The sequence below is a fragment of the Halichoeres trimaculatus genome, unplaced genomic scaffold, assembly GCF_033239565.1.
Source record: "Halichoeres trimaculatus isolate MK-OKI-2021-1 unplaced genomic scaffold, fHalTri1.1 fHalTri1_scaffold_11, whole genome shotgun sequence".
NCBI classification, from domain to species: Eukaryota; Metazoa; Chordata; class Actinopteri; order Labriformes; family Labridae; genus Halichoeres; species Halichoeres trimaculatus.
In genome coordinates this window covers 24,769,061-24,793,810 of record NW_027437189.1, presented here as the reverse complement: position 1 = coordinate 24,793,810, position 24,750 = coordinate 24,769,061, and the positions used below count along the sequence as shown (strand labels likewise).

General features: G+C 41.2%; 1 protein-coding gene across 1 annotated transcript; it reads left to right on the top strand.

Annotated features, from left to right (window-relative positions):
• The first annotated feature begins 264 nt into the window (after positions 1–264).
• On the top strand, positions 265–12,688 carry wnt5a (wingless-type MMTV integration site family, member 5a). The gene is made up of 5 exons (XM_074681419.1): positions 265–1,400; positions 4,243–4,391; positions 6,526–6,773; positions 9,955–10,247; positions 10,858–12,688. Exons 2-5 carry the CDS (start codon positions 4,255–4,257, stop codon positions 11,314–11,316), a joined length of 1,137 nt encoding a protein of 378 aa, XP_074537520.1. The 5' UTR covers positions 265–1,400; positions 4,243–4,254; the 3' UTR covers positions 11,317–12,688.
• The last annotated feature ends 12,062 nt before the right edge of the window (positions 12,689–24,750 follow it).

Sequence of the window (24,750 nt, the reverse complement as noted above, 5' to 3'; positions counted from 1 at the left end):
CCATAAAATAATAATTACCGTAATGACCGTAATGTTGTCAAAGGCCTCGTGGTGATGAGAGAAGTCTGTGTAAGCATACGATATGGACCTGCTTGTCTTGGTTTTACGGAGTGGTAACTCGATCTGCTGCCAGTGAAAATCCTAACTCTGCTCTGGTATGGATAGGGTAATAGCCTCGGGTGCTTTATAAGTTTATTTTAGGTAATAGAGACGCTTGTTTTGTTACAGCCTGTTCCGCCCTTCCCTCGCTCCCTTTCCACAACCTTACCTACACTCAAATTCCTTGCTTCACGAAGTTGGTGACTTGAGGAGGAAAAAGGGGGACTTGCGGAGAAATGTGAAGCGCATGCGCCATCTGAAGGCTTAGCGCAGCGCATCCATGCTACACTTTGCTAGTTAGTGAGAGGAGGCGACTGAGGCAGGTGAGGGAGAGAGAAAAAGGGGAGAGAGGGAGGAAGCGTCGGCGATACTTTTCTGCACTTCAGCACACTGAGACACACACACACGGTGTGGGAAGACGACAGGCTCGGAGCCTGGGCAAAGCTGCTGTTGTTCGCACGCTGTGCTCTTTTCCTCCCCCTGGCACCGTGCGCGCTCGCCAAGCCGCACTGTTTGGAGATAGTCCGCGCTGAAAGTTTTTTTGGGGAGCATACTGTCTGGAGCCGATTAATTGTGGCATCTGTTTTTTTCCTCTTTCTTTTTGCAAGGCGGATGACTTATTGTTTTTGCATGTGAAGACTTAAAAGTCGGGCGGAGGAATTGTCAAAGTCGTTTTTGCACAGAATGGAAGGTAAATTGACGAGTCGTTTGTGGCGAGGATCACCGTGTGGAGCTTTCCGCAGGTAAAACGCGCTATGACCTGAGCGTGTTAGCGGTTGGATTTAATGTTTCTAGCACGTTTCTCCATGTTTTTGGTGTGATAGACATTAGCTGCAATCTGGAACAGCTTTTATTTGGATAGGGACTGTAAAAGTAGGCCGCTTTCAATTAGAAGTTAATCGACATCTGACGTTTACGCCGCTGCCACTTTGGCTTGCCGTAGATGGTTTGATTTATATAAATTCACCGTAAAGTCACGCACTGATTCGTTTAAGGAACTGATTAATTCCTTACACTGTTTCGGACATTTTATACAACCCACTGCTTCTTACAAGCACTCAAAACCATTGGGCGCACGGAGCGCAGTCACCGATTGTTCACCAAACATTAAACCGGAGGAACCCTCCGTTTTACACCTTCTTCACCGCTACCAAGCAACCTCCAAGTCTGGATAAAACGACGTGACCCCTCTGCAAGCAGCGGAAAAGGAAATCTGAAATCCACCTGGCCTGCTCTGGGATTATTGGTCTGATATCGTCTGCAGAAAGTGGATTACAACCTCAGACGGACTGTGCTTTCTGGTGAGTAGTCTTGCAGGTCTCCTTCCCTTTTGCTTTAATCAGTGTTTCAAAGAGTGGAACAAATCTGCGTTTCATGGGGATACTCTGAAATAATGCTGCGTCCTCTCGTATCTGCACAAAGTCTTTTTTGTCTGATGTGATGTGTTGGGTAAACTTTTCTCCAACTAATTCGTTAGTTGTTGTCCACATGTCTCCATCAGGTCAGATCTAAAATGCAGCAAGAGTGATTCTCAAACAGCTCTGTCTTCATAGAAATAAATGTTAAAACATGACCGCTTTCCTATCCATTGTTAACGGTCCAATTAAAGTCGGGCAATGTCCTTTGTATTGCTTCTCCTCATCAAATCCTTGTACCTGGCTCCCTCTCCTGGCTTTTGAAACGACAGAACAGGCAGATTAAGAGACCCCTCTTTTTGTGACATCAAATACACACATTTCATCCATTCGTTACTCTGTAAAAAGACCATTTGTTTTAAGAAAATACGCCTGTGTTTTGTTCAGTCCACGTATAGATACAGAAAAGTTGCCAACATCACACATTCACACCCATCTGAAAATTATAATCCTTAGTGAGACTCCACGGGCTTGAAGAGACAGGCCAGACTGTAAATATGATCTCTAAAAATAGTCCAGTCATTCATGAAAAGGTGTCTCCAGTTCACACTCATTTTACGCCTGTCTTGCGATTTTCTTGCCCACAATAAACCATTTCTAAATTATAAACAAAGATCATTTTTATTTTTTCTTTATTTAAAAATTAAAAAAAAAAACAACTTCGACTGTAGTTTTCTTGAATTTCTGTGCTTAGTAAGTCGTTTTTGACACCACTCTGAACATAAACTGACATCTTCAGACATCTATTCACAGCAGCACGATGACAGAATGTCTTTTCCTATTATTTCCACATTTTTTCCTGCCTCTTCTACCGTCAGGAGCCAGAAAAGAAGTCCTCATTCTCTCATTTATTTTTTAGTTTTCGCGGATAAGACCATTTCCAGGGGTCAATGAGCGCAGGATTTACGTATTATTCAGCAGAAACAAAAAAGAGATGAATTAAGACAACAACTACTTATTAATTCAAAGTGTTTAATTTCTGCAGGAAGTGAAATAATTCTAATAATGGTATAGGAAACTGGTTAAATATGAAAGCTTAAAATGTATATCCTTTAAATGGTATAATTAGTCTCTCTGCTCTGATTGGCTGAGACTGAGCTCTGGAATGTCAAATAGGCTAATTGTGTGCACCTGTGGCATAATTACTGTACATTTAAATATGAAAATTCAGGAGGAACATTCTGTCTGCTGTGTATTTAAGTCAGATTAAGTGCACTGCTTGGTAAAGAAAATTAATAATATTATTAATTTAAAAAGATGTAAAGTAAAATTATTCCTAAATTTTAGTATTAGTAATCATTTTTAACCCTGGCCTAAACGTGACGGCTTCACTCAGTCAGTAAAAAGTTAGTTTCAAGCCATCGCCCTCTCCATTTTTTCTTTAGTTTGCGTGAAAGAAGTGAGTGGATTAAAGCAAAACTTAAACTGACACAGCGCGAAAAATGAAAGCACATGCTCGTGCGTATGTGTGTGCGAGCGCGCGCGCTGGCTGAGTGATGGTGAACTTGGCCCCGTCTCTAATGAGCATTAGGGCAGGACCAGGTCTGCACAACTCAAACCTGGAAAATAACACAGCGTGACAAATTAGAGCTGCTCTCAGTCCCAACATTCACACACGGCTGGCACACCGGCTTAGATTTAAAGGGTAATTATTTTTACTCATTTTCTGCTTACATAGCCCGTCATGGCAGCCAGACTTTATCAACCAATGCCACGCAGTTGTCTGCAGTATAGTTATAATTATTTCTTATTCTTAATTTCTCATCCTTTCAGGAAAAAGACGTCATCGCGTAACCTGGTCAAGGACATTTACCCGCTGACGTGGCTGTTTCTAGTGCGATCCTGACAATTAAAAAATAAATATAAACGTGCAAGTGACAGGTACCGCAATTACCTGCGTCTTGTCACATTAAATTTCCCCAAAAGAAACTTTGTAGATCCTTTTTTTTTTTTTTTAGAAGTAAGGTTCTTTTTTAATTTCATATTTAAGTCTGGTGGGAATATACGTAAAGAGCATTAATAATGCATAGATTTTTGTTACAATTTACACCAAAAATTAAACCATGTCCCAAATTTGAGGAACATCAAAAATTATTTGAAATAAAAGGCCCGCCACGAATTTGAAAGTGTGAAATAAAATCTTTTTTTTTTCTTTTCTTAAAACTCAGCATTGATTTAATTTTCCCCAATCTTTACAAAACAAAATGCATTTTTTTTACTGTTTGTTAAATGTTAGTCAGTGTAGTTATGAAATCTGTGAACGTTTATCTTGTAGTCCTCAGCAGAGGCAAAGACAGATACACACACTGACATCAGCAGGCCTGCCTCTGTCAGAGTGTCTCTGCCTTTGTGTGTCTCTTTCTCTGGGTAAAGTGGACTGTCAGGAATGTGTCTAGATGGGGTTTCATGGTCATTGTGTCTTCTCCGGCTGTACGTCTATCAGTCTGCTGTGATTCACACTCTAGCCTGCTGCCAAGCCAGTGCTCTGCTGTGTGAGCACTGATGGCCTCAGGGCTCCCATCACACACAGGCACGGTGCTGTGTTGCATGAAAAAGAAACAGAGTGCAGACATGCAGGCATATTTTTTTCTTCCTAAATTCCTTTCAAACATTTTTTAGCATCATTGACATCTGTCTGTCTTTTTCTGTATCGAGAACAATAAACCGTGTGTCAGACAAACACCCAGACAGGCAGACTGACAGGCATCTCTCCTCTGTTCTCCTCCAGCTCAGCGGCAGTATGAACCTGGGGCTGTTCTGTGCGCGTCGGCCGGTTTGCTGGCCCTTTGGCAGAGTGTTGGACTCCAGACATTGTGTGTTCGCCCTCACACTCCTCACACTCCTGATGCAGGTGGTCGTGGAGGCCAACTCCTGGTGGTATGCATTCATTTTTTTTCTTCACTCGTCTCTTTGTGTCTTACATTTATGCACATGTTTTTTTGGTTATTCAGCCAGCGAAGATGTCAGTTTTTTGAGTGCATTTACTTTTCTTCTAGGTCACAGTTTAGTCACTTCTTTAAATGAAATCACTATGTGACAGAAATGTAGAAATGTGTTGCATGAATAAGAAAACATAACAGTCATTTTCCTTTTCTGCATAGCTTTAGAGTCAATTTGAGGCTTGTGTGTGCGTGTTTGCAAAGCAGGCATCCTAAGCTTCAGTTGCACCACATATGCAGTAGCATAACATGCTGACTGTAGCACATTAGTTTCCCAGGAATACCTTTTTTTCCTCCCTTATTTTCTTTATTCACATATTGCCAAACCAAAACGATGAATATCATAGAAAACATAGAATGCTGTGGTTTATGAGTAAGTTTTTAAATATGTGCAAACACGAACAGTGTTTGACTTAACGTATGTGTTGGTGTGTGTAGACCAGCGTGCGCCTGCTATTAGTGAAGTCTATGTTTGCTGCCCTTAAACACATGGAGTACTTCAGATAGGGGCAAATACTGTTTAGCAGTCATCCTAGAAGCACCACTTAAAGCGAATCACAACTCCTCACATCCTGTTTGTGTTTGCGTCTAATAGTGCACTTGTGTGTAATTTTGCATCTTAGACGTGCAGCATTTACAGGAAACTTAACCACTCTCTGTGAGAATTTTATTTACTTTAAATGAGCACTTCAAAGCTAGTGCTGACATCATGTGGTGATGGCCGCATTTATATGAAAATAATAATTTAAACAATTAATTTGAGGAGGATTTATACGGATAAACATGCTTTAATGGGCTTAGCTCAGTGGGCGACTACATTAAAGTTCAAATAAAGTGTTGGATTACCCACCCAGCTGAGGACTCGCACATTACCGCAAACCTTTTGGAAAGTTTGGAGCCCAAACTGTGTGTGTCTTTCAGTTTCCTCTCTGAGAGGACACAGGTGTGAATGATTTAGAGAGTCAGAGCAGTGAGCCGGCTGACTGGATGTGTGTTTGACAGTGTGTCTGAGCGCACAGAATATGTGTATGTTTGGTTTTTTTCCCCTCTCTGTGCACTTCTGTGTATATGTTGTGTGTGATCCGTTTATGTTCCCTGGCTGCTGAGTTTCCCCAGTCGATCAGGTTACACTGGGGGCTAATTGTCTTTCTTTTCGGGCTCAGAGATGGGCTGCTCTAATTGTCCTCTGGCCGGGGACCAGATGCTCATATAGTGCTCTGCTCTCTCGGTTTCTTCTGCCTGTCTCTCACTTTAATTTCTCATCTTTTGTCTTCCCTTCTGCCATTTGCGAAGTTTAAATAAACTCTTACTGTATGAAGAATTATAGAATTACTGCTCTGTTTTTTATGAGCAGACCACTTTGATACTGTAGAAATTAAATTCATTTTAGTTGCTAGAAAAATGCACAAGGAGCAATCATAGTATAGCGCACAGTGTTTTTCAAGTAGGCTACATGTGATCCTAAAGGGACGAGAAGAAAAATCAGGAGTTTCTTTTGCTTTCAAACAGTTTAACATGAAGAAAACATATTTTCTGCTGCGTCAAATGATGTAAAAATTTCTGAGTTTTCTTTTCTTTTTGTCTTTTTTTTACAGAATACCGTATTTTTTTTACACCTTCAGTAATGAGGATATCAGAGTCAAGATATAATTTTCTTTAGTCAATGTTAATGTGTATGAATTTGTCGAAGAGTCATTAAATAAAAAGGGTATTATGTTTGCTTTAAAATACCGAATACAGATATAGTAAATTTGTCTTCAATTTGCTCCTCTTTAAGAAACTTTTACTTTAACTGTCCTTCATTTTCCAACTCATTTTTGCCCTAACTTCCAATTTTTTGCGTATATGCTTCTGTTTTTGTATTTTCTTACTCAGAAGTTTCAAAAGTCTATAAAGGAAAAGATGCTTCTCCTCTGTTTAATAAATTACTTCCCCTCATTTCTCAGAGGTCAGAGCTATCATCTGAAATCAACTGTTGATTGTGAATCTGGCCCGAAGTAGTACATACATCTCCTACCTTTGAGCAAACCACTGCAAACAACTGCATTAGTATGTCTTCTCCCCTCATCCAGGTCTCTCGCCATGAACCCTTTACTGATCCCCGAGGCCTACATCATAGGGGCCCAGCCTCTGTGCAGCCAGCTGGTGGGCCTGTCACAGGGCCAGAAGAAGCTGTGCCAGCTCTACCAGGACCACATGCAGTACATCGGTGAGGGCGCCAAGACCGGCATCAGAGAGTGCCAGTACCAGTTCAGACACCGGCGCTGGAACTGCAGCACGGTGGACAACTCCTCTGTGTTTGGACGGGTCATGCAAATAGGTAAGACAGGAGCCATGGGTGGATTAAATGACCTACGTTCTGAGAATTTTTGTGAATATCTGTGTGCGACTTGCATGGGGCTCCTGATTCTCAGCAGCTGTGTGGAGGGAATAGCTGGTGGGTGAGGTTGCTGGATAAATCACATGTGGCTTTGGCCGGCTGAACCAGCTCCTGACATGAAGCAGGAGGGAGACAGAGAATCTGCCTTTCCCTCAATGAATGGGAGACAACCTAATCTCTTTTAATACACTCAGACACACGCACATAGGCACACGCTGGAGCTGCCTTGTATTTACAAGTGCTGTGAGTGCAGTGAGTGTGTGCACCAATATATCACCTTGTCAATGATTACACAGTCTTTGTATGTAGTCGTGTGTGTGTGTGTGGGTTCACAAAGTGTTCAAATGTCTTATAGAGTTCAAGAGCTTTACAATCCCCTCTTAAAAGCAGATTCCACTTTTGGTTCCTTTCATCTAACATGTTTTATTTTTGTTTGCCTTGGATGTCAGTCTTTACATCAGGGGCTAATGTCAAGGCTGTTTACTGTTTAATGATCAGAACGCTCCGCTTGAGTTACGGTGAATCCTAACTGTGACTAACGCTGTACTTGAAGCTGGTTTGGCTGCTTCATGGCTTACTCTCATTACATTTGTGAGCCTGAAAGTGCTTCAAGAGAAGTATGTATTTTGTATACTCTTTAAATACTATACCAACTTCCCCACAAATAAAAAAAAAACATAAATAAAATAAACAAAAGTGAAAAAGAAAAGCACTTAACACCAACTAGTAATGCCCACATGAGTGGGGACTACAAACAGATCTATCTTTTAACTTTCTGCTCTCACCCGATGCAATTAATGGAAGAAATGATGGATGGAATGTCTTTGCGGTGCACTTAGCTGTAAAAATAACTTTTAATGCTCTCAACAGTTACTTGCCTCACTAGAAATAATGTTCCAATTTCCCTGGGTAATCCAGTTTTCTGGGTGGCTATTTTTGTTGTTGTGGAAAGCAGTTCTGCTGAAAATTAATACAAATCGGGTATAACCATGATCCTGAGTAACCAGGGTCCTGTGTTTGGAAAATCTGGTTTTCTAAGGGAGAAAACTTTGTCCCAAATGACACTTTTAACATTCTTTAAAGTCACTGACAGCTGTCTACAGTCCAAATAAAATAATGAGGGGTTTGCTCGTGTTGGTGCACACTGCTATGATCTGTCGTTTTGTGTCAGGAGGTCACAGACTTATTCCAAACTGTTTGAAGGCACGTTGGCATTAAAATAAAGTCCGGCGTTTAATATGTTTTCAGGACTTCAGTCTTGTGTTCTTCTTGTGGTCTTCTTGGCGTGAACATTGTCAATAGCCATTAGTTGTACTCCCACCATCACTAAACAGGAAGCTGCTAACCAGCAAAAAATAAAACATGACAGGAGCGGCTGTTGGGCTGTGGAAAAGGAGAGGAAACTGGTGGAGCTGTGGAGAGAGCAAAACACCTCTGTGGCATGTCCCTCTATTCAGAGTCAGACAGCTTAATTTGTTTCAAAGGGCAAGCGCGTTCTTACAGTCTACCTAGATCATAAAAAAACGTATTTGCACACAAGCGGAAAAGGGAAGAAAGTGGACAGATCTTGTTGTGGACTGTGTAATCCCTTCTAACTGACCACTGCCATAAACAGCCTTATGAATCCAGCAGTAGTCCTGCAGTTAGCGAGCGCAGTCTTTACTTTTGCTGACACGCCGTCTTTAGATGTGAGGGTGTCAGCTGGGTTTTCAGAGGCTCTGGTCTATGAAAGACATTAAAAGTTTCTGACTCTGCTGGTTCTCCCTCCACAGATCAGTCTTCATAGAAAGCCCATCAGCCTCTGTTCTCCCATCCCTCTCCTCCTATCTCTGAGCCAGCTCTGGGCCAAATAAACATGTCCTCCCCTCCCTATACCTCTTGAGCTGTCTGTCTGAAAGCCTGTCCTGCCGTCCGTCTTCCTGTTAGACTAGACTGCCGGTGATTTAGGCTGAGCTCTGGGAGGTGCCGCTGTGGTTTGAGTCAAACGTCCCTCCTGCCTAGCTTGGCGAGCTGGAGGGGTGGGGTCCAGGAGGAGGGAGGCAGCAGTGTGACAGGTTGTCTGTCTACAGGTCCGCTATTAGACCAATATCCTCCGGCTGGATTAAAAGTTCTACTTGTCCCGTAAATCCCCCTTTCCCCTAACCCCTTTGCTCCTGCTCAAGTTTTCCACCTGAATATCTTTCAGACTTTCCAAAGGGTTTCTTTATCTATCTTCTCTTTTTTTTCTCCACTAACTTTACTGCTTTGTGTGCTATCAGGGGCATGCTTATGTCTCCCGTTTCAATTTTCCCTCCTTTTTTTTAATTTTTCTTTAATGTCTTTTTCTTGACTTATCTCTTTAGACGTCTCCTCCCTCCCTCATCTCCCATTCTTTGTCCATCTGTTGTTGTCATTATAGCAGGCTCTCTAAACGTTTGACCCAGCAGGTATATGAGCTGTACATTCTTTTATTTTGTAGCTGCCTCCTTCTCTAATGTCAGCCCACAGCTTCATAGATTGGTCGGCTGTTTCTTCTTTGGTTATCTCCTCATCTCTTCTAGACTGTGGCCAAGTACTGAGATAGAACTGGATCCAGTATTTAATGACAGAAAAAAGTGCTTACGTGTGTTTTTAATTTTTTTTTCTTTATGGCCTCAAACCTCTTGTCTCCATAGAGGAAATGTTGAGGGCTGAGACAGTGGGAGTTAATGAGCAATGGCTCCAGAATCACTCAGTCATGACAGATGAAGCAAAAGAGCTGTTGTCACTTTCAATTTGGGTGAACCTGAAGCGTGCTTGTTTGGTAGGATCTCTGTCACTAGAGGGCGCTCTCCTCTCTCTGGCTGGAGCCCAATAACAGCAAACCAGATTCCACCGCTCAACGTGTTGGTGATGAGGAGCCTGCAGCACTTGGCTGGAGAGCTCTGTAATCTTACATGTACGGTTTATGCTGTCATATGACATCATATCTTATAACAGTGTGCACTTACTTGAAGCTAAATGACAGTGACAGAAATTCAGTATAAAATACATACACACATATAATCTACAAGAGTGGAGGCAGAGCAGCTAGACATTTTTCACTTACTGTGTTTCTTAATGTGTCAGATGTGACATTCTGTTCCTGTTTTTGTGTCCACAGGCAGCAGAGAGACAGCGTTCACTTATGCCATCAGCGCAGCAGGGGTGGTGAACGCGGTGAGCCGTGCCTGCAGAGAGGGGGAGCTCTCCAGCTGTGGGTGCAGCCGCGCAGCACGCCCCAAGGACCTGCCGAGAGACTGGCTGTGGGGCGGCTGCGGAGACAACCTCATCTATGGCTACAGGTTCTCCAAAGAGTTCGTGGACGCACGCGAGAGGGAGAAGAGCTACCCGAAGGGCTCGTATGAAAGCGCACGGCTGCTGATGAATCTTCATAATAACGAAGCGGGGAGGAGGGTAAGACGCAGGTGTTCCAAGCATGCACGCTCCGATAAAAACCACAGAATGTTTTAAGATGTCATCACTTAGGCAGAGCAGAAAATTACAATCTGCAGGCCCAAGAATGAAACTAACTCCTGATTGAAAAACAGCAACAGGCTTTAAATGTGAGATAATCCAGGTCAATCAGACAGGTCTCAGCTGATCATATGTGTAACAGCTCTGTGCTCCACCCCTCCCTGCTCTTTGATCTGTGGGGAAATGGAGTCATTACAGGCAGATCTGGGCTTTGCTTTTCTTTTCCAAACATCTTGAAACAACCTCAAAGAAAATATGTAATACCAGATCTCTGTTGCCATGCTGTTCCCTTTTAACTTGGACAAAGAAGTAGACAAGGTTTAGTTCAATGCATCACTAGAGATATGGACAGGATCATTCAGCTCTTCATGGCAAAGTAACGCCTCTATGAGATCATGAGCAGCAGGTCGTCCAAATATTTATGCACACAGGTCATGTTAGGAACATTAAGCATGCAAAACTTGGACATGTATTTGCTATTTTCCAGAAGAATTGGATTGTTTAGTTTCCTTTGTGTTATTTACCCAATTATTTTTTCTGTCCTGCTCAGACTGTGTCCGACCTCGCCCATGTGTCCTGCAAGTGCCACGGGGTGTCAGGCTCCTGCAGCCTGAAGACCTGCTGGCTGCAACTGGCAGACTTCCGCAAGGTGGGCGACATGCTGAAGGAAAAGTACGACAGCGCTGTTGCCATGAAGCTCAACACACGTGGAAAGATGGTGCAGATGCACAGCAAGTTCAACCCTCCTACCAACCATGACCTGGTGTACATCGAGTCCAGTCCAGACTACTGTCTGAAGAACCAAAGCACAGGCTCCCTGGGCACGGTGGGGCGCCTTTGCAACAAGACCTCAGAGGGCATGGATGGGTGTGAGCTGATGTGCTGTGGCCGCGGCTACGACCAGTACAAGGCCCAAATAGTGGAGCGCTGCCACTGCAAGTTCCACTGGTGCTGCTACGTCAAGTGCAAGCGCTGCACCAAAATCGTAGACCAGTTTGTCTGCAAGTGAGGGGAGCAGTGCAGCCTGTGTGTGTGTGTATGTTTGCAGACGATGGGCAAACATCTGTTTGTGTCCATGAGCAGCAGCGAAAAAGAAGTGGAACAGAGAGAATGGAAGAAAGAAACTATATAAATTATATTTATAGAGTTAAACAATTATGCCATTGCAAAAAGACTGACTCTTTTTCCTTTAAAAAATGTTATGTCTTCAGAAACTGAGAGTATCATGAAATATTTATTATGAGATTGTTTTGTTCTGTTTTGGCCAAGTCATCACCAGCCGATTCAAAGCCCCTTCAAGTGCCTAAAAGTGGCTGGCCCCCTCCTCCTTTCTGAGTCCAAAAATACCAATTTTCTTGTCAGATGGGTCACACTGATTGCAAAATTGGACTGTGCTCCCCATTTTGTTGATTGTGAGGCAAAGTTCACTAAGAGGTCCTATTTTGTTGTTTGAGAAAGACTGTTCTGAGAGGCTTGTGTACTGTAGTGTATGGATTTGTATTTTTTTAACGCGGGCCCAGAACCAAACCAGCCTTCAAGTCCTTACTGAACTCTGCCTGTCACTCATGTAGAGTAAGGAAAACTGTTGTTTGATACGAGTCCTGGAGTACAAAAGGTACAATATGAGGGCTGTTTTGGGGTTTGGGCCGTTTATTAAGCTTTTCCAGAAGCCTTAGGCTCCCCCAGGTGCTGCAACAAGCCCTCCACCATTATGCACTTTGAAACAGAGGTTTAAACCTAACTGTGTGTCTGTTTGACTGTTTTTTAACTAGAGTGCATCAGCAAATATATCTAATTATAGTCTACATTCTTTTCCATATTAATTCAGATTATCCATTAACAATATTCTACAATACTTAAGATGGTTTAAATATATATGGGCAATGTTGTGGTTACAGTGGTGAAATATTCCATGCTCTGTGTATATAGTATGTCTATCCAACCAATCAATAAACTGTATTTATTTTCTTACACAGATCTTAAAGAGAAAAGCATCATCTCCATCATAGATTCATGTTTAGCCGGGCAGCCCACAGATTTCATGTCACTTTTTAAAAATTGTGTTCACACAAATACAGCTTTTCACTGTTTTTCTAAAGGGAAATGCACCTTATTATTTCAAAACACAAGTTCTGTCGTCTCACACATGTTCAGCTTTAATGTTTCACTTGTGTTCGTAAATACCACAGATGTTCAGATTTAAACTTTAGCACAATTTTTCAGTACCACTCAGTTAGCTGCTCGCTATCCCTGTGATGATTCCCCGTAGACAGACTATTTCTACCAATCCAACTATGTATATTTATAAGCTTCTCCATGAACTTTGAGGTTTGTTAATGTGTTATAGCGGATATTTTGTTACTTTTTAAAAATTGGCTCAATGCTCTACTTTGTTTCAATAAATATCAAATGTAAAAACAAAAGTATTTACTCACAGTATTCATTACCCAGATATCGTACTTTTAACTTTTGTACGTCTCTATTCTCTTGACATAAACCTTGTCCGTATTATATGAACATTCACAAAAATGTGGCTTTAATAGCGATTTGGCAGCTCATCCACACGTCTATACATTTTCTTTCAAATCAAACACCATTTTTGAGTTTTTCCAAAGCAGCTCCATTCCTTTACTCGGTTTCTTCGCCCTGGGGCAGATTCAGTGACAGACAGTCAAACCCACATTGGATGACAGCTGTTTTAGGCCTGTAGTGAACAAAGACAAGGAGAGTTTGCTTGAGAGCTTTGGACGGCAGCCTGAAGATTCGGTGTCTCTCGAGGGAATGGTTGAAAGCGCAACAATCCAGAGACAGTGGATCAGTTAATGGAATGATTAATCATACTGTGTCAGGAGGAGAGGAAGAGGGGGGATTTTCATGATGGGGGACTGGGGGTTTTCTGGAAGTCGACTGGGCCTTGTCAGGAACTGCTGGAGCTGGAGAGGAGATGCAGAGAACAGGGGAGAAGATTGGGTAATGGGAGACTGGGGATTACATGAGGGCTGGATGAGGGGAATAATAAGGAGAGGGGTTGAAGCAGAGAGAAAGTACTTAGAGGGAAACATAGTTGAAGGACTGCTGTTACTCTATTAACAGTCCTGACCTTGGCTAATATGTACATCTGAAAAATGATACCAACTTAAGGAGCACATCCCATATGTGACCCTGCATTGTGTGCTGTATTATACTTTAGATTGTTAGCTCAAATGCAGCCACAAAGATGAGGGGCTGTACCCCAGGTTGTTAGATAAGTATGAGGTATCAGTTTTTGCCATTTCACTTCTCTCTTACTGTACAAACAAAACCACAATTGATAATGGAAAAGTGACTGTATGCCATGTTTCCAGGTGAAATAACACACTTGATATCTTGGATGTGTGTGTTTAGTCGACCAAATGATGAAACATCTTCCCCCTTGCAAGTAGAGTTACTAATATTGACGGCTAACTTCTTAATGCTACGATGACCCACTGCAGGACGTAAACAAGAACGACTGTTGGCATATTGTCACGTAGCACAGTTTGACAGGATTTAGACATTGAAAATCAGGACAAAAACATGTATGTAGACTTGCTCTGGTTACACTGGCATATAACCACAACCGGTGCAATGTGTGTTAGCGCAGGCATGTGAACATTAACCACTGCACGTTGGTGGAACTTGCTCTACAAATATTAGCCACATTAAACACAGCAATTTGAAATCATCCCATTATTTAATCAATAAATAATTCAATCTTTGTTTGTATAGCTCCAAATCATAACAAATGTTATTTCAAGAGGCTTTCGATTTTTTTTTGCTCAAGGGATAATTTGCTTGAGAATTCTGATTACCTGCTAGCTTGTGTTGCAAAATATTTAAGTATGCTATGAGGAGGATCTGTTTTAATTGGACTGCCTCGCCTTCTGGCCCGGAGTCTCACACACACTGTCGTAAATGACTTTTAGTGAGTTTGTTTGAGATCGGATCAAAACAAATTTTCTTTGTTCAAGATAATTTTTTACTGGATACAGCGCGCTGTAATAAGATATTTATCTGTACTGTTACGTAGTGACATGGTTTTAAATGTGTCATCAAGCAAATGTTATAGTAGCCAGCTATATGTAGCGCTATCATCAGCCCAGTGCTCCAACGTATCTGTAGGCTAACATAACAACAAGTAAACACTGTCAGTTTGTAAGTAGTTAAGCTAGTTTAGCTGGTTAGCTATGTCCTGCCAGTCATCTACCAAGCAGAGCTAACGTAACCTCACTCTTCATTTTATTGATAGACTCTCAAGTTTGAACAGACCACTGCAGAATAACTGCTGACTGTGGGTTGGAGTGGACATTAGCACAAACAGTTTAGCTCCTGTGTTAGCCTTTAGCTCGGGCTGCATCACTCTCCCGTTTAGCTTTCTTCTGCTTTTCTGTCCTGTTTCTGTCTGACAGTTAAGCTCCTGTCTCCACCATCACTACAAAATTAATCACAGAAATTGTTTTCATCAGAGAAAAAAAAACAGATTTCTCTTCTCTCTTCTAAACTTCATCGGTTGGTGCAGCGTTGTCATACAGACTTCGACATGCTGTAAATCAAACCGGTCCTGCTCGACCTGATCGCTGAAGCTAATTTTGAAATAAACTTTAACCTGTAATATTGGTGCAGATAATCTCCTTTTAAAGCATAGATCACAGTCAAGCATATGTGGGAGACTTTTTCCAAGATCACTTAGAAACCCCACACAGTTCCTTTAAAGGTCTAAGGTTTCAGCCTAAGATTAGCAACATCTAGTGGTCAAATCGAGCCACGGCAACCCCTTAAGTACACAACTGAAGCACTCTTACTGTTTCAAACAATATCAGAAATTAAAGTTTAGAAAAGACTCTCTGGTGGTCTCAGTCTGCTGATGTTTTTCTTTATTTAAAGTTATCAATGCTAGCATTATAATTTCAAATTAAAACCAATTATGCTCATTGTGAGACAACACTTTGACACCCAACCAGAGAATAACTGAGGTCTTTGTTAAAAAGAAAAAGTCATTTTTTATGAATGTGTGAACTAAACAACAGCCCATATTAAACCAAATAATAAGTTTAAATTGCACAGGATTAAGGATAGCATGATGCTTAAGGCTGATATAAAAAGCTAAGTTTGAAAATTGGACAAAAGGCCAATGCAAACAAAACCAGAGATCCTTCCTGCCACAACTTTGAAACTAAACATAGTGTTGAACTCACAAACGTGTTGTTTTTTGTTCAAAGTTTTAGTCCAGGGATCCTAAAGAAACCTTTTTAAGAAATGATTTATCAGTCATGCAGAGACTTGTATGGCCCATCAGCAGCACACTGATGTGCTTTGAGCCAATGAAACGCTCAAAAACATTTACAAACAATGATGCGTTAAGTGAAGCAGTGGTGACACTCGTAGCTCAGTATGTCATCGGTCACATGACAGTGGTGTTTTGATACACGCTCCGAAACAGATTGTAATCACTTTGCTTCAGGAAGAATGGCGCACACTCCGAAGCCTTGGTATCATTTGACCATCACTACATCGAACCCTTTCCAAGCTAACATGAGGTTAGCATGTTGAGTCTAACAGGACATAAGCTAACGCAGGCTGACCATATTTTCAAACTTCCAAATAGACAAACTTTAAATCTATAAACTCATGGAACAATTGGATTTTTCATCTATTCATCTTTCAACACCATGGAAAATGTCCCAGTAAATGGAAAATCACACCTCCCACTGATCAACCAAAAGTTATTTGAAAAATGTAAATAAATAACACCAGCAAACAAAACACAAGGATTGCATTAGAGCCTGAGCGGTCTGTTTCAAGTTAGTAGTCACCAATGCGACTAACTGCAACTGTACTTTTTACAGCCTGACTCACTGTTTGCTAGTTTTTTTTATGGCTTTGTATGTCAACATTTCAATGTTACGCAGCAGGCCCGTTCAGCATGATCAGCTAAGCTAGCTGAGCAAACTTTGATTGGTGGACTTTTTAAAACAGAAACAGCCTTGGGAATGGAACTGGTTAACACAAAGACAAATCAGTGCTGCAAACATGGAGAATTGTATGCCTCTACAATCTTAATGTGTAACACCACACTTACTAATGCAACCTAAATGGTAATGTAGGCTAGCTAGCTGTGAAATGCTAATGCAAGACAACCTGATATCTGACCATAGCTGCTACATTTTTGGAACTTGAAATATGACAAGATTTTTCTTTTTACTCATTCACTCCTCGATCAGGGACACAGCAGTAAGACATCGAAGCAGCATTTTAGCCTCCTACCCTGACATCAGAAGAAAATGGCTGCTCTGCTAATATGATGATGAAGAGCATACAGGAAAGATAAAAAGAAAAGTGGAAAAAAACACTTTAAAGAAGACTGACAACTAGGAGTTTTACTCATGTGGCCTTATATACTACCAGCAGTAGAGTGTATGAGAATATGAGATGACCTTATTTTCTCATGCACACAGAGTTTAGAAACGTGCATGTGCCAAAGGACTCCTTGAATGTCAGAGTGAGACTGATGTCTTACCAGCAGGACTCCTTCAGGGGTCATAAACAGAAATCCAGGTGCACAGCAGACAGAAATCTGACACCAACAGGTGCTCACAGGTATCCCTCTAGAGATGCTTACCAAACGTTCAAACGAAATGCACGCACCCGTTATCTTGGAAAGCCTTCCTCCACCTGCCACTATTTCTCGAATGGATCATGTGGGTAACTGTGTAAACAATTTTACCCATGTTCCACAGAAAACAACGCTGTCTTTTCTTAGCTGTGGTCATGGGGTGAAGAGGCTGTTTTTTAGGTTTTGCACACACAATTAAGCTTGAGAACTTCACCTCTTCCACGTTAAGAGAAGGGAATGCTCTGCTGGTTTTTCAATGTGACACTTCACACTTCATCTGAGTAAAAATTATCCTTTTCATAACCACCTCACATTGTTCTCATGTTTTAACTTTTTTATTTTTCTTTTCTCACAGAAAATAAATAGAAACAATGTTTACAGAAATGTTTTCTTCCCCGAAAGGAACAATGAAGTTTTCATATCCTCAAAATGTTGAAATATGCAAATTCCTTTAAGTGCTCTTAACTGCCTCGGTTGCAGCTGTGTGCGTGCATGTGTATGTTTTTGAATCTCTGCAAAGGTGATAATTATGATGATGAATGAACGATGCTGGATACAAACTGAGGTTCACTCGGCTTATCAAGCGGTTTTGCTCTATTCTTCTTCCACGGCATTTAAATTCCTCTGTGGTCTCTTCAGGACGATTACGTGACAAGTTGTGTTTTCCTAAAACAAAGCAGCTGCTTGATATAAGTCAACCTTCCTCTCCTGAAGCCAGATCTGCTGACCACAACTTTGCAGATTCATAAATATTTGGTTGATTCTGTTCCTGCTGTGGAAAAGGCTCTAATGCTCTACTGTAGCTGCGATATAGAAGGCTTCACGTGTTGATGTAATACATTTACAGCACATTTTACCATCTGTGAAACAAAACCTCAGCTTGAACTCTGAACCCATCCCACCCTGTTTTTTTTACAACACTACATCATGGCTGGGAGAATTCCACCAGTGGTCTTAGGCATATAAATATCACCTCACCAAACCATGAGACTACCTTGAGAACTAAAAACAGAGAAATCATCCACAATCCCATGAAAACACAAACTCTATTGATCACCGCTGCCCTGCTTTGTACCCCAAAGCTTCGGCAAACAGAACACATGATCTTCAAGTGCTACAGCTCTGGCTAAACTCACCTCCTCAAGCCAAAGTGAAGCTTGTTCCATTCCCCAGCTCTTACTGTAAAACTCTCATAAAGCGTCAACAGGGCCAAAATAAAAGCTGCATTTAGAGCTATTTGGGAATTGTGGTTGTGTGTTTTAGAGAGAGAGGGCAGGACACCACACCGTGACGTCGCAAACAGTCTGGACTGGATCAGAGAGACTGGCCGATGCCACAGAATTAGCTGCTCCCTGCTTTCTCTCACTGCCAGTTCTATCCCAGTGTCCCCCAGAAACCACCCGAACCACAAGTTGTTTCAATGGGGCACAACTGCAGCTGAAAATAGAGAGGCCAAGGGTCAAAGTTTCTCAATGTGCATGGCTGAGTCTAAAATGTGTGTGTGTGTGTGGGTCCACTTGTTTACCTGTCTAACTATGGACATTGGCTTCATTTCATGTTTGCCAAAAGGAGACAACCAAAACAACCGGACACAGTTTTGATTCGTTTTATGTGCATGTGTATGTCTCATAGTCAGAAGGAGAAAACAAAGAGAGGAGTGACCACTGTAAGATTTAGTACTTGTTCTCTGACTGTTCTCATTAAAACAAAGTTTATCCCACAGGTTGAACTCTGGTTACAGAGTTATGAACATTACACATTTCTTGGACTCTTTAGTACTTAATGCAGTTGCCTAGCAGAAGAATAGAAGAGATCATTGCAATTGGAAATGTAAACACAGTAGAATAGCTGTCGGTTCATGTGTGTGTATGTGCATAAGTGTATTTGTGTTGCTGTGTGTGCAGCTCTGCAGCTCGTCTCGCTTTATTGCTCACAGATGTGGAAACATATTCACCTTCATAGGACACTAAAGGATTACAATCTGTTATTCTGTCTTAATGTCACACAGAATGGCCATCCTGCCAAATGAAGTTTGGATTTTGGCTCTAATCGATTTTACAGAACTTTCATGACAAATATAAACATTATTCCGCTCTGACATTGGATCTGCTGCTCCAACACAATGCAGAGGCTCTGTGTCTCAGCCTCTCACTGCCCTCCTCTCATACAGCTCTATTCTGAAGCTCTTGTGAGCTGCCTGCATGCTCAGTGTCATCACATCTTTGCGTTATGGCTTCCTCTCAAAGTGCACACAGTGTATTACACAATGAGACATGTTTACAAGGCCAGAGCAGACTTACTTGTTTGTGGTTTGCAGAGGGATCCTCTCTCCCTTTTCTCTTGTGGTTGAAGTGTGCACAAGTGTGTGTGTGTGTGTGTGTGTGTGTGTGTGTGTGTGTGTATGTATGTAAGTGTGAGTGCAGCTCTGCCCCACAGGGAGCTGAATGCCAGGTCAGAGCCAGAAGTTGAGTGATTCTGTCAGCCTGCTAAGCCTCGGTGGATTACACTAAAGTGGGCCCCGGGGGTTTCTCTAACATCAATGCATCTCAGCCCGGTTATGGTTAAAGTTTTATATGTCAATCATGAGCTTCCTTTTCTGTCTTCATTCTTGGTGTCTAATGCTAACTTCAAATCTTCAGCTGTGATACTCTCAACTGTTTACAACAAATGGTTGAATTTAATGTAAAGGTTAAGCAGACACTCAAAATCTGAAAAAACTATTTAAATCTCTTTCCGATGAGAACAAGAGGTGAGAATGGTTAACTTTTGTTATTGCCTGTCTTTTATGCTTTTTTTTTTCTTTTACTAATTACTGGCTTTGTTGTGTGGATTAATCTCATTGGTCAAAACCCCACCTCAACACCAAGTGATTCTCGGTAGCATGGGCAACACCTGAGAAAACCTGGTCACATATGCCGTAGCCATAGACTGTATAAAACATGGACGTAGTCTACCCTATGTCACCCGTCTGTTTTTGAAACAGAAATTGAAGAAAACCAGGAATCGCATCAATATTAAAAGTGACAAAGGCTTCGTGTACAGATATAGGGCACCCAGCCACGTGACCTGAGCTGTGCCTCTGATTGGGCGAGCTAGTGATCCTGATATCCCCTGAACCACTGAGTAACCCCCCCCCCCCACAGTGTGTGCTGATAGTGAACTCAGCGACTCACACAGGAGACTTTTTTTTTAAATCAGGCTGTAAATAAGTTAATTTCTGCTTTGAAAATGTTTTTTTTTTTTTGGCTTGGTGTGTATGTGACTTCCAGTACTTCCGTGGCCAGCCTCAAGTGGGCACTCGAGAAACAGCAGATTTTTAGCACTACTGTATTGTCTCATATTTTTAGACTGGAGGTTGCTGCTTGGTCATAGCAAATCAATCCACAAGAGAAAGTCCAGCACATTTGGCAACAACCAGTGAATAACAAAAGTTTTAAAAGCTGTGACAGTCTTTGTCATTATGTTCACTCCAACTAATGTTGTCTTCAGTGGAAACATTGAGTTATATGTTTGTTTATCCTACAGGGTACGGTGGCAGGTAAGTGTCAGACAGTTCGCAAAATTAGCAACACAAAAGCAAAAGCAAAACCATAAATGCAAACACCCCAACACAATGTAAGTTAAAAGACGTTAGCTATCCCAAATGACACAGAAAAGTTGTGATAGTAAGTAAATGATTGTTTTCTTTTTTAGATTCATCTATGAAAAATATAGCTTCATGGGGGTGTCACCTTGTGATATTTCTCATATAGTAGGGATGGGTACCGAATTAGGTACTTTTATTGGTACCGACCAAATTTTGTCGAAAGCACCGGGTACCGATTCACATAAAATCAAAAGGTACAATGTTTAGGTACCCAAATGCATCCTTGTGACAGTGTGGAAGTGGAAGAGTAGGTGATTTTTCATACTGGACATGAACACAGCATTCCAAGGTTATATATTGAAGAATTAATATGTAAAATTAAAGAATGATTCTTTTTTAAAACAAATTGATATTTTTACCACATAAACACAAAAAGTACAGAAAATTGGTAACATTAAGTACCGAAACCAATTGCCAGGTAACAGGCATCAGTACCATATCGTTTCAAATATGAAAGGTACCCATCCCTACTTCATAGTACCTATATTTCTATGTTTACCAGTGAAATGTCATCTTATATTTGGCTTTATGAATCAGTCATGCCATAACTTTAGCATTATAGCTATATCTAAAACAAACAAACAAACAAACAAAAAAAAAACAATCATTAACTCAGTTCCATAACTTTTCTGTGTCCGTTTGGATAACTGTTCTTTTAACTTGTGTTGTGGCTTTTGCAAATTGGCTATCATTGGGAAAATGTACTATTAATCTGTTGAGATCATAAATGTCTTTACTACCTGCTAACTTGACATTATCTCTTATTATGTCTAACTTGGCAAAAAATGTTGGACAAATTCTCCAAAACTGAGATTTCTTTAAGCTCTGTTTTTATTCTCTCCATGCTGAAGCATTAATCTGACTCTTAACCTTCTTGTGGATGATTTCTGTGTTCATCATAGTAAGTGACACTTTGTTTTTATGCTGTCAATGGATACTTTGTTATTGCAGAATATCACTCTAAATCCCTTTTAATTTAGCAGGTTTGTGAAATCTAACTGAAAATTTGAATTCACTGATCCATTTCCCTGTGTACATATTTTTAAAAATAATTAGTTTTTCTTCTAGTTTCACCTTATATAACCCAATGTTTTTCTGAAGCTTGCTCTTGAAACACAGACAAAAGACATCACTGTGTCCACTCATGTCATTCGTCACAATCTGCTATACGAACCTGCTCTCACCGCTTCGGGGAGTTAAAATATGGATAAACACTGGGAGGAAACAGCAGAGGAAACAGACAGACAGTGACAGATTCCCTCTCAGTCTCTGAGATGAAGTCATATGCTTTAATGCTCATATAAATGAAGCGTATCAGTAAAGTGTTGAAGTTTGGGTTTTAAGAGGGATCCTTGTGAGCCATTGGCCACTCGCAATCAATCAAATGAGAGTTCTCCCATAGACTCTCTTCTCACCCACCCAACTGTGGAAAGGTCTGAAAATACATTTAAGAGAAGAGAATAAAAAATAAGCAGGAGAAAGTAGAGCCCACTACTTGATGTAAATGTGTGTGAAGATAGAAAAAGGTAAAATGTGGGATGTATATGGTTTAACAAATGAAAGAGTTGTGTATAGCATAGCCTTTGAGAGAATCTTAAACTGACTCCAAAGGCTGATGCCACTTTCTTAAGATTTTCCAAACTAACCTGGGGACAGATACATTTTGTAATGTGCTGTGTTCAAAACAAACACAGCTAATGGACTGTGATATTACTGCATGAGAGCACAGAGGATCCATCATGAAATTGTGTAACAGAAAAAACTATGCCACTGCCAGTTCCTTCTGTAGAGAGCAGAAATGTAAAAAATGCTCCTGCACAGGTCACCCAGGATGCACTTGGCCTGAGAACTAGAGGAATAACGACACAAACACTCATCATAACTTTTACCATCTTAAGAAAAATGTAATTGACCACTGAAAAACACATTTTTCCTACAGCTCTGGCCATTTTTCTCTCTCTGACTGACACCATGGCTAGTTAGCGCCCTCATTAAAAAGCACTTAATGAAATAAGGTGTTTAAACACAGGGCTTCACACTGAGGTCTTTGTGGTTAATGAATCAACACAGTGCAGATGGAAAAATGGCATAGCTGGATATACAGGTAATGTCCCGCTAGATCCAATAAACCTAACACCTCTTTTTAAAGGTGAATATCCTTCTGTAAGGGCCTGTGTCTGCTGGTGGAACATTCCCACTTCCTATTGGCTTTGACTCTTTCTCAGAAGCGGCTCAAAACGTCTGTCTTATTCCAACATATTGTGTGTCGTGTTTATTTGTCTGATTTGGCACAGCTCTGAAATGCTGCGGTTAGACATCAGAGGACCACACCTACACAGAAACACTGAAAGGGAGATTTTGAATTTGCTTCACAGGTTAATAGTTTTTCCCTCTCGTTTTCGTGAGAGGTTAATGAACAGTGAGTTGGAGTTGTTAGTTCCAGTAGCCTGTCCAGCCGTACTGACGTCAGAGACGGATGGACTTTCTTTATCCTTATGATCACTAATTGATTTTGTTAAACAAGCTGACAGAGGAGACGCTCTGACACATTCCTCCTGATAAAAATGGGAAAGACTTAAAGCAAACATATAAGATAAAGGAAGAATGAGATAGAAAGTGACAAAAACAAAACAAAAACGGAGATATGAGATGATGCAGTGGTTCAGTGTTTCGGTAAAAGCATTTCCTCCCTTTAAGGTCAGAGAATGGTTAGCAAAACTGTGGGTCAGATATGATCAGACACCACAATTTTCCTTTCATATTTTGTATCATGTTGGAAATTTCCAAGAACTGTCTATCGGTGCATGCATAATTATCAACCATTGTTGTTTTTGAAACATGGTTGTTGTTTTAAGTCAGCCAAAATCTGTTTGCAATGAGTGTTGCACAATGCGTTGTTAGATTTGTGTTCTGATGTGATGATGTGTATTGCGGTTTAAATGTGAGGGTTTTGTACTTGAGCGCCTGCGGTTATTTATGTGTTATGAAAAGAAAGAGAAAGAGGGAGGATAGGGCTAACCTGTCTATACAGATGAATGTTGGCACACTACTTTAGAGCACAGCATAATTCAGCAGTTCATTGCTTTTGCCCTCTTTCCCCCATGTAATCAATCTCTCAGAGCTCCAGTGCCATAAAACGCTTGATTTCAGGCTGCAACATGATGAAAATCTGACAAATTATAGCCCAGCATGTGAAACAATTAAATGATATGTCTTTATTGAAATGCTAACTTGCTACAGTCCTGTAAAGTTTTAAAATTAAACGGTTACAGCAGCTTAATCATATTCAAATGTAAAATGTTTTGAATTTTAATTTGATTTTATAACAAGGAGCTTATGCAATGGAAACCTCAATAAAATCAATCTAAAACCATGTTTTGGAGAAGTCTGCTGTTGATGTGTTTGCACATACTGGATGCTTATAGTAGCTCAGTGACCCGCTCAGTGTGCTGTGTAACTCCTGTGCTGCGGGGCCCCCCTTCCACAGCCATTTGGTTCTGCAGCTCACATCAAAGCTGATGGAAGGCTGGCCCGTGGCCCAGCACCATGACAGACTGGCGGGAAGCCCGGAACTCAAGCCCCTGGCTTGAGGCCTACAGACCTGGGGCTGGAGGTTGACAGGGCCCGGCTATGAAGGCCTGATGAATGGGTTCTGGCACCCGGCTGGTAATGTGTGTGTGAGGTTATGTGTGTACGAGTGTGTGAGTCGCTCTCAAGGCCCCCTTTAGCTTGATCGGAGTTACAGGGGGAACCCAGGGAAAGGTTATGATTGGCCACAGTGTCAGGAAGAATGAGCAGACCAACTTCAGGTCTTTTTGCACTGAGAAATTCGCTCTTAGATCCTCTGACACATTCTGAAAAAAGTTTGCGCGTGCACAGTAACACATCCCTCACATGAAATGACATGCCTCACAACAGCCACATGGTTACATGCAAAATTCTCACGAGTTTTCATCCTTAAGAAATTGAAAAAACATGAGTCATTACTGACACCGAAAATAATACTGCACATTTCAATCCAGAAACCTCATATATTTGACTTGAACTCATATAGTCTGGCTTGTGTTCAGAGCTTAAAGCAATGCCAGATTTTTTTTTTTTTTCATTTTTATTGGAAATACATGCATCATAATTTGTTGGAATCTCTATCAGTTTTCCACTCAAGC

Excerpts from the sequence above, each read along its gene's own strand:
- wnt5a (XM_074681419.1), top strand. The coding sequence starts at position 4,255 with ATGAACCTGGGGCTGTTCTGTGCGCGTCGGCCGGTTTGCTGGCCCTTT. Across the intron at positions 4,392-6,525 it reads GTGGAGGCCAACTCCTGGTG|GTCTCTCGCCATGAACCCTT; the intron begins GTATGCATTCAT and ends CCCCTCATCCAG. Across the intron at positions 6,774-9,954 it reads TGGACGGGTCATGCAAATAG|GCAGCAGAGAGACAGCGTTC; the intron begins GTAAGACAGGAG and ends TTGTGTCCACAG.